Source organism: Sinocyclocheilus grahami, unplaced genomic scaffold, assembly GCF_001515645.1.
Source record: "Sinocyclocheilus grahami isolate Dianchi unplaced genomic scaffold, SAMN03320097.WGS_v1.1 scaffold23.1, whole genome shotgun sequence".
In the NCBI taxonomy this organism is placed as follows: Eukaryota; Metazoa; Chordata; class Actinopteri; order Cypriniformes; family Cyprinidae; genus Sinocyclocheilus; species Sinocyclocheilus grahami.
This window is the reverse complement of record NW_015505202.1, coordinates 1906527-1916972: the sequence shown is the minus strand read 5'-3', so window position 1 is coordinate 1916972 and position 10446 is coordinate 1906527. Positions and strand designations below refer to the sequence as shown.

Below are 10446 nucleotides of genomic sequence, written 5' to 3'. Positions count from 1 at the left end.
ATGAGGCTTTGCACAAACATTTAATGGGTGTAACCCTGTCCCCTGTGCAAACTGAGTAGGCTATATCTTACAGGACCTTAGTGGGCTCCTTGTCACAGAATCCAGGACAATGTTCCTGGTTGTTCCCTGTTCCCTGGTTGTACCCTCCATTAATATACTGGGACTTAAAAAACACTGCTTTTAACTCCGATTTTGTCATTCAGTGAGTATAAATCTCCACATCTTTCAAACATTAACAACATATTTTATATTCTTCCTCAGACTATTAATTTTACAGCATGAGCAATTTTATTCACTATAATACTGAATATGTGAAATTTTGAATAAAACCAGATTTGGACTTTCATAGGCTATCATCTATCAGCCTTTATGTCATCTATGCACTAGAACTGTTCTAAAAGTTCACAAGGTGCTCTGAAAGGATGGTCGGTCAGGGATCATATACTCATGTATGCCTCTAGCCTTACAGAAAAAAACAATGGTATTTCCACTGTAAAAATTAACATGAAAAATAGGTAACGAGTTCTGAAGCATATTATGAATTGTGAGTATCAGTAATAAATAGGATAAAGAGGGCGATGTGACCTTTTATTATTTTCAAATTTAATTGAGAGATTATTTACAGCAAACATATAACATACTAATGGAGGCTGTTTAAAAGAAGGTGATTTTTTTTACAGAGCATCTCCTTACCAAGCATGACAAAAGTGCTCATTCAACATGTGATGTCTTCCAGTTCTGTTCCCCTCAAGTCAGAATGATCTTAACAAAAGCCTTCAAGCCTTCATTTTCTGGACTCATCCAGTCATCTCTCAAACTACAAATGAATGGGGCTCTTGTATTCCAAATACTAAAAGATCTTAGTATTTGGAATACAGTCAATTCTGTGCTGTTAAACTGAGTGGACTTGCTTTGGATGTAGATGCATGTGATAGGCTACCTGCAGAACCTACAGTGAAAGTGCATCAGATCTGACCCCAGACACTGAAAATGTCATCTCATTCTTTTTTTAAATAAATGTTTGTGAAATGAGCATCAGAACATCTTGCAATATAATATTTTAGGAGGGTGGAAGGTTGAAACAACAACAAATATTTTATTTGATTTTCAACACTGTTTGATTATCTGAGCAAAATCTAACAAACATGACAGAATGTGATATAAGGTTTCTGCTCAGGATTGTGTCTATATGGTAATTAAGGGCCAATTGTTCCTCCAGTTTCAAGGACAAAGACACTCTGATTAGAATGATCATATTCATCATATTATATCCACCAACATCAAAACATCTACTGTAACTCTGCAGGAAAGCAGTGATGCAGTAAAGAAAATGTTCTGTAAAAATGATAGCATTTTGAAAACAAACTGGATGCATATCTGATACAATATACAATCAAGTACAAATATCAATACAATAATGTCTTTTTAAAGCTAAAACATAATTTATGAAATTTCTTTAAAAAATGTAGGGCCACATCTGAAGAGTTGTGAAGAGCATTAAAAACATTTGTGTAATATCAAATGATTTACTTCTTTGCTCTGTGTGTGTTAAAGCACATGGCACAGATGACACTTTATTTTGTAAATCAAAGTATATTTTCCTAATGGAGGGTGCACTGTAAACAAATACAAGTGTCTTTTACTCTATCTGAGGCAGAACAAGCAGTCGATTCAGCTGCCTCACTCTTCTGAAACCCTCCAAAGTGCCAGTTACTGCATCATAAGTACTGAGGGTGACCCAGAGTGCAGTGAACGCTTAAAAAACAAGACCCTCTGTCCCACAAGGAGAAGGGACTTGTGTTCCTGTGTTAACAGTGAATAACAGACTAAAAAGACAGATAAGATAAAGACATAGCCTACAGAAACTCACAATGGCACAAACTGATGCATAAAGCAGCAATGTATAAAACAGGATTATTTTATAAATGTACATTACAATGAATTAAAGTACATTTGTGCATATTATTAAATATATCGCTTTTTAATGATTACAGTGAGGAGTAAGATTTATATAATGCATTGCAGCAGATTACTGAGAATTGGGGACAGTGTGTTGGGGGGGGGGGGTGAATGTGGTTAATTATCATAAAAATCAAATGCAAGAAATCCTAAAAATAGGCTTAATTTTCCTTATGCAAAGTTTAAGTTTTTATTTTGGGTTGAAATATGATCCATGAAGAAGATTTTGAAACTAAAAATATGAAACAATGAAGATAAAGAATATGTTAAAACTATACAACCAATAAACAAATAAAAAAAAGAACTAATAATAGTAGTAGTAGTAGTAATACTAATAATGTATAAAAAACTGACCAATATCATCAACATATGCAAGTCTAAAACTCTATGGTTTAATAAATTAGTATATGCTTTTATTTTCACTTCTACTGCAGTTTCTTTAAAGTACAGCCACAAGGGGGCGATTTATAAAACTTTATTTTGAATAGTTGCACTTATACATTATAGCTCTTTTTAACATTCATAAAAGTATAATAGTTTATTTTCTGACATTACAGTATATTTAACTTTGATGATATTCAATAGAGCTTATCTAAAATACAATAAGAATGTGGATACAACTTGGAATACACACAATAACATCTAAGAATGTTGACTGATCTCTAATTATGAGAATGAGAAATTAAATATACAAAAGAAGCCAATAAAAATATCGATATGGTTCAAAAAGGAGAAAGTGAGGCATTACATTGACCACAGGCAAGCTGACAGCTGCAAACTTCGGTTTCGTAATATAGGCCAGTAAGACAGTTTCAGTTCAGAGTTGTCAATCACATTCAATCTCATCACACAGTATGACTATAACTTCCAGAATAACTAACAATTGACATTTCCAAATTTCACAACCAAGGTTTTAAAAGGAAAAACAAAAGGACATATGCGTGTTGCTGTACAACATAGGATGTCACGAAAGATTATATTGGCCATAGATGGTAAAACGGTTAACTGGCATTTCACCCACTTGTTCCTGTCTAATGGCTGCTTTCCGCCCACATTGTGCTCTGCTGAAATGCTGAAAAGGAAAAATGTATGAGCTGAGTAACACATCATAAAGTTCCTGCTCCTGCAAGGCCTACGTATGTTTTGCTGAAAGTCTGCAGCTGCATGGATGAGAGAGACTAACAAGATATTGATCTTGAATTATATATCAAGATATCATCGTGCCTCTGGCATAAAACTTATTGCAAAAATACAGTTTACACCCACTCCGTCAGCATTCAGAAAGGTTTATTGCTTACCAAATATAGATCCAAACATAAACATGTGTTCAGTAACTACACACACACCAAGCTATAAATATTCCTTAGATTCTCTCTCAATTTGCACCCAGCTGGGAAAAGCTTGGTAACAAACAGGTATTCATACTAACCAATCACAGGCAAGACAATGACCTCATCTGTTGCTTAATTTCAAGGGACCAGTGGAAAATTCCCACATTTTTATAAAAACAAAAATAAGGACAGACAGACAGAGACAGACAGAGACACACAGACACACACACACACACACACACACACACACACACACACACACACACACACACACACACACACACACACACACACACACACACACACACACACACAGACAGAGAGAGAGAGAGAGAGAGAGAGACAGACAGACAGAGACACAGACAGACAGACAGATAGATAGAAGGACATACATTTTCATTGAAACATTGTTTTAAGAAAATTACTCTGTATCTTTCTTCTAGAAGATATAGTCCCTGAGTTTTATGTAATGTTATAAAATCAAAGCTGTAACTTTCCTGAATCACCAAGTAAAAAGATAAATAATAAAAAAATATATAATACAGCATTTTTGATGAACATGTCTGTAATTTGAATGAATTAAACTGGGACTCAGCATTAAGAATGAGCATGAATGCTGAATGCTCAGATGTGAGGGTGGTTATTCAGTTCCTGCTCTTCCTGTCCCCCATGTGGCGCTGGACTTCTTCATCAGGGGCATTGGCATGTGTAACTTTCTTGCGCTTTTTAGTCTGCAGAGCCACATGAAAACAATACACAAGGTTATTGTTCACATAAAATTATATTACTATATCACAAGCACCAAAGAGTCCCCCATAATGAATGAAACGGTGTCACTCGTATGTTGTGCAGTGTAGCTGGATTTTAGGCTGAATAATACAAAAGATGAGAGCAGGTGAACAAATAAGAGAGAACTGTGAGGTTCAGATGTGGCTCTAGGACACTCACAGATTTAGTAGGCAAAGCTTGAGCATTGATTTCCTCTGATGTAGCCATACGAGCCTCCACAATATGAAGCTGCTTCAGACGAGTTTTCTCAAGATTATCAATCTGAGTCTGCAGGGACTCTGGAAGACATAAACATTACACACACACATATTAACAAGCAGTAGTGTAAAAGCAACACATAATACAAACACAATACTAATAATAATTATATGTACAAAGTTGCTATCATTAAATTATAATATTATATATATAATTAAACAATTTAGATGATTTAAAATCATTATTTAATCTAATAAATTAAATGTATTTTTACATATATTCTCTGAAAACAATGTTGTATTAAAATTGTATTAATTCTTTTAAAAAGTAAATTATGTTTACATATAAAACTGATTAAGAAAACTATTATTTTTTTGCAGTGTATGTGCAATGGCACCTATTAAAGCAGAGTCAACACTGCATAGCAGAGATGTGACAGAGGTATAAGCCCAATCAGATGTACCTGTACATGAAAACCCACACACACACATGAAAAACCCTTGACAGTTTCCTTGCATTTACTTTTTACTGTGTCAAACTATATAGAAACAGTTAGCTTCAGCTTGTCAATAAATATCAAGGGATAAACTCAAACTTACGTCTAATAATGCAAACAATGAATGACTCTTTAGCCTTTAGCAGTCCACGAGCAGATTCCTGAGAATTCTGAAGCAGAAAGAGGAATTTCATCACTCCTGGTTCATCTCCTGGTCTATAAGCTCTGAAACACACACACAGATCTGGATGAGTAACCTCAAGGGATGTTGTTTCAAACACGTGTTAAAACTGTCATATAATATGTGTTTACTGTCTCTTTGCAATATTTTTGCACGCACTGAAGAGCAGACGCATTATGATGAGGACAGTGTTAATGACAAGTGGTAATGAGTTCTCCATTAGTGATGGGCTGATCCCATGTAACGTTCCTTACTACGTGCCACAGATGTAATCAGACACCGTTTTAGGAGTATGTGCTAAGAGAGAGTAAAGTTCAAAAAACACATTATTTTCCACATACTGTACATTATTGTTTCTCCTCTATGCCCGGCCTTTCTGAAACGCGTCGATTTTTACAAAGCTCATCGGTCTGAAAAGTGAGGTGTGCTCTGATTGGCCAGCTATCCAGTGCGTTGTGATTGGCAGAATTCCTCAAGCATGTGATGGAAATGTTACGCCCCTTACCATACTGTGATGCCGTGTCCAGCCAGAGCGACGAGACATAAACATTAAAACCCATTACAAACGAGGCATTTGTTGCATCCAGTGGGGACATAATTACTGATTATAATGACTGATACTGTTTTTTTACGCGTTGCATCGCGCCACGTAAACATAAAACCCTGTCTGCATTTGTGATCGGAGAAATGACAAACAACAAACAAACGCTACTCCACACTGCCCAAAACTCACGTTTGAATCATCAGTGGCAAATCCTTTAAATGAAAACGTACTTACGTGAGTCAGAACTGCCGGCACTGTAGTCTAACTTTACTCTCCCTAGGATCAGTAAACAGTCCTCCATAAAATGTGCTGCACACATCTGGATATTTGGGTTAATATCCGGAACGGTGTTGTAAATACAACTGAACCACTGATTTGTAGTCGTGTCCTCTTTTGGAAGACCAAACAAAGTAGTTTTGCTTTCACAACGGAAAACATGGTGGCCTAGCGTGAGCGGAAGCCGTGGCTTAGCGTGAGCTGAGGCCGGGCTAGAGTGAGCAGAGGCGGCGGGGTCGAGAACAGCGCACCCGGCGGATTCGAAGGAGCAGCAACCACATGCAACCACACCCCGGGCTGAACTCCGCTTCATCCACGTGAAAGCCAATCCGGCTTCGGATATCATCCTCTTTTGGAAGGCCAAACAAAGTAGTTTCGCTTTCACAACGAAGCACACAGCGTCTTCACGACATGGCGGCAGCGGCAACAATACTACAGCGAGAATAAAAGTTATGCCGTTTTTCTTTGCGTGAACATTTGGGCGGCGTTATGCAAATCTTCCCACATAGTGAGGTAGATATGTGGGGGCGTGTTAGAACGAGCCGTTTTAGGTAGGCGTGGTTGACTCTTAACTTTTATAAAGAATATCTCTTTGGATTTGAGACTTTAGTCTTTGCAACTTTACAGATCTTCTTTATGCACCAAGAGCTTGTAACACTCCAAAGAGAAAGGAAAAATTGGAATCGCATCATATGACCCCTTTAACGCCTGAGATCCGTGACCTCCTGCACCGAGGTCACGCTTTGAGGGGCACCTTGGGCTCAACTAACCTCTTCTGACCCGAGATCTCTAGACAAGTCAAGTACAACCCGCTTGAGCTACTTTTAAGATATCCTTAGTGGCCATTCACATAGAACACGTTTTTGCTTGGAATTGTGGTAAAAAAAAAACTCAAAAGTCTCGAAATAAGTTAAACTTATTTTAACTTGAGCGCCGCGCTGTCATGCGCGAGACGCTGCAAAAAGGTCAAATACATCCGTCTAGCGAGTGTTTACACAGAAAAATAGTGTAAAAGTAGCACACAGTGGAACTGAAAAACACGTTCTGTGTGAACCAGACCATTTCTTTGATGTTGAATATCCACTCAGAATTTGAATGACAGAAGCACATAAACAACTCTGGAATGACTGCAAGTATCCTTAAAAGTTTTTCTGCTGACAATCATGTCATATTTAAGTTTCTGTTGAATGAAAGTCTTGAACTGTAAAATAACTATAAATATAGTTTGACTGATTATGTACTTCTGATTATCCACATATCCTGATGCATGAAGAATACCCTCGAGAGAGCTGTACATACCTGACTCAGCAAGTCCCAACCTGGTTTTCATGTACTTCATGAGGACAACAATTGGACAGTTGGTGTTAACCAGGAACTGGTTATTATCTAAATACACAAACATCACATTAATATCAGCTTTTTGTCATTTACATAAACAGATCAAATAGAGAAATTTAAGTACACTCAAAGCATATTTTGTCAGTTACCAAGCCATATATAGATCTAAACATAGGATGCACATATTGCAGTGATTTTTAAGCAATTGAATTAATTTTCTCATCATTGACATTATTGAGATCCTTACCTCCATGTTTAATGTAAATAAACATTGCGGCAGAAGAGAACTTGACACCTCACTGACTGCTGTTCAGTTTTTAAGATGCTGCCTGCTGTAGCCGGGTAAGAAATTAGTGACAAAGACAAAGAGAAACATAATCATCAAGACTGTGATGTCACAATGACAGGGAATCGGAGTAAGATGAGGAAAAACACATTTAAACTAGGGCAAGAAAATACAACAATAGCATAATATGCACAATCAAAAGTTTTATTACATATTCATTCAACATGTTACCAAAATGAAATAGCAGTTTTATTAATCATTATGTGCACACCCTACAAATGAAAGCTGCCAAGTATTTTGAAGTGTATTTGTAACTTTTTGTAATTTGTAACTCAGTGTCATTATTTTCAAGCACCTGGTCACAAGGCGATTCTTAATGGATTTACAAAGTTAGTTTGCTTCAAGTTCACAAAGTCATAAATTGAACAAATACTTGTAGTATTAATTTGAACCAATAAATATATTGTTTTATAATTAAAAACCTAACAAAACTGGAAAAAGTGAAACTTGTGTTTTCAGTGCTGTCTTTTAAATAAATGCCATTGGTTAGAATTTTTTTAATAAGACATTAATGTATTTTTAAGGTTGGCTTACACTACTGTTCAAATGTTTGGGGTCAGTAAGATATATATTTTTAATATGTTTATTCAGCAAGGACACATTCAGTTGATCAAAACTTACAGTAAAGACATTTATAATGGCCGAAGATTTCTATTTCCTATAAATGTTGTTCCAATAAATGAACTTTCTATTTATCAAAGGATCCTGAAAAAAATGTATCATGGTTTCCACAAAAATATTACGTTTTTGTTTTTGAGATTAATAATAATAAGAAATTTTCTGGAGAAGCAAATTAGCATATTAGAATGATTTCATGTGATACTAAAGACTGGAGTAATGAAAATTCAGCTTTGGCATCACAGGAATAAATTACATGTTATAATTTATTCAGATAAAAAAAATACTTTTTTAAAAATTTTAATTATATTTTACAATATTACCATTTTCTACTGTATTTTGATCAAATAAAAGCAGTCTTGGTCAACATAACAACCCTAAACTTTTGGGTACACTGTAATATTGGTTGAGAAATGTCAACAATTACATTTACTACAAATACATAAACTCTGCTTACAATAAGAAATGAATGAGGTAAAATAAATGTGCAAAAGGAAACATCAAAATGTTCAGTAAGAATGAGCTGACAGTGCAGGTGAATGGTTAGTGCAACTTTGGCTTATGAGCTCTGCTGTCCTGCAGGCTCTTCTCCAGTGCTTGGTTCATCTGCACACTCTTCTCCAGTGCTTGGTTTATCTGCAGGCTCTTCTCCAGTGCTTGGTTTATCTGCACGCTCTTCTCCAGTGCTTGGTTCATCTGCACGCTCTCCTCCAGTGCTTGGTTTATCTGCACGCTCTCCTTCAGTGCTTGGTTCATCTGCATGCTCTTTTTCAGTGCTTGGTTCATCTGCATGCTCTTTTTCAGTGCTTGGTTCATCACAGTTGTCAGTTTGAGAAGCAGGACCGGCGTCACAAGAGGGTGTAAGCTCACACACGTCACAGGATGGCTCTGTGTAGTCATGCTGAAAAGCTTCCTTCAGTTCTCTGGAGATGTGAACCCAGCTCTGAGAATAAAACGAGAGGGTTATAGCGGATCCAAATCTGAAGAGCACATTTACTCATAATGACCTCGTAGGAATACAGTAGGAGTGTTAAAAGAGCAGATACCTCAACATTTCCATCATGTTTATGAAACAAATCTTGTAGGTTTTTGCTAGGGTCAGGCACGACCGGAAGAAAGATGATCCTTTTCCTGTACAGTGCTTGGTTCATCTGCACGCTCTCCTCCAGTGCTTGGTTTATCTGCACGCTCTCCTTCAGTGCTTGGTTCATCTGCACGCTCTCCTTCAGTGCTTGGTTCATCTGCACGCTCTCCTTCAGTGCTTGGTTCATCTGCACGCCCTCCTTCAGTGCTTGGCTCATCTGCACGCTCTCCTTCAGTGCTTGGTTCATCTGCACGCTCTCCTTCAGTGCTTGGCTCATCTGCATGCTCTTTTTCAGTGCTTGGCTCATCTGCACGCTCTCCTTCAGTGCTTGGTTCATCTGCATGCTCTTTTTCAGTGCTTGGTTCATCTGCATGCTCTTTTTCAGTGCTTGGTTCATCACAGTTGTCAGTTTGAGAAGCAGGACCGGCGTCACAAGAGGGTGTAAGCTCACACACGTCACAGGATGGCTCTGTGTAGTCATGCTGAAAAGCTTCCTTCAGTTCTCTGGAGATGTGAACCCAGCTCTGAGAATAAAACGAGAGGGTTATAGCGTATCCAAATCTGAAGAGCACATTTACTCATAATGACCTCGTAGGAATACAGTAGGAGTGTTAAAAGAGCAGATACCTCAACATTTCCATCATGTTTATGAAACAAATCTTGTAGGTTTTTGCTAGGGTCAGGCACGACCGGAAGAAAGATGATCCTTTTCCTGTATGTAAATATATAAATAATTTAATTATTATTACACAGGACTTCTGGAGGTAAATATATGACGTTTTAAAGATAATTTTAAGACCAAGTAAAGTACAAATGTAAGGCATAAACTAGAGGGAACACGATACATCAATATGTTCTCTATGTATCTCATCAATATGCTTTAACTTAAAAAAGTAAAAAAGAGTCAGCCACACCTACCTAAAATGGCTCGTTCTAACACGCCCCCACATACCTACGTCATTATCTGGGAAGATTTGCATAACGCCGCCCAAATGTTCACGCAAAGAAAGAAGGCCTAACTTTTATTCTCGCTGTAGTATTGTTGTTGCCGCCGCTGCCATGTCGTGAAGGCGCCTGTGTGTTTCGTTGTGAAAGCGAAACTACTTTGTTTGGTCTTCCAAAAGAGGACGATATCTGCTTCATCATGCCTAGAGCTGATCCGTGCTGGTTGCTGAGGAAATGCAACAACTTTGCGCTGTGGATCACCAGATTGGCTTTCACCGTGGACAAAGCGGAGTCCAGCCCGGGGTCGTCACATGTGGTTGCCACAAGCCTCCTTTGTCGAA

The 10446-nt window shown here is 37.5% G+C and overlaps 2 protein-coding genes across 3 annotated transcripts in view; both read right to left on the bottom strand.

Moving 5' to 3' along the window:
• Positions 1–3654: 3654 nt before the first annotated feature.
• On the bottom strand, positions 3655–7959 carry cunhxorf65 (chromosome unknown CXorf65 homolog). The gene is made up of 6 exons (XM_016245731.1): positions 7360–7959; positions 7016–7160; positions 4877–4998; positions 4675–4740; positions 4239–4357; positions 3655–4021 (listed from the first exon to the last, which is right to left on the bottom strand). The coding sequence occupies exons 1-6, from the start codon at positions 7382–7384 to the stop codon at positions 3935–3937; spliced, it is 564 nt and encodes a 187-aa protein (XP_016101217.1). The 5' UTR covers positions 7385–7959; the 3' UTR covers positions 3655–3934.
• Positions 7960–8438: 479 nt separating this feature from the next.
• Positions 8439–10446, bottom strand: part of LOC107560888 (cytokine receptor common subunit gamma-like) — an 8483-nt gene continuing 6475 nt past the window's right edge. Inside the window, exons 7-9 of one of the 2 annotated variants that reach the window (XM_016245170.1) lie at positions 9788–9872; positions 9222–9684; positions 8439–8886 (exon numbers count right to left, since the gene is read on the bottom strand). In XM_016245170.1, coding sequence (XP_016100656.1) covers positions 8636–8886; positions 9222–9684; positions 9788–9872 — 799 coding nt within the window. In that variant the 3' untranslated portion in view covers positions 8439–8635. The remainder of the gene's footprint in view (positions 8887–9221; positions 9685–9787; positions 9873–10446) is intronic. The other variant, XM_016245180.1, reaches the window with a different exon arrangement.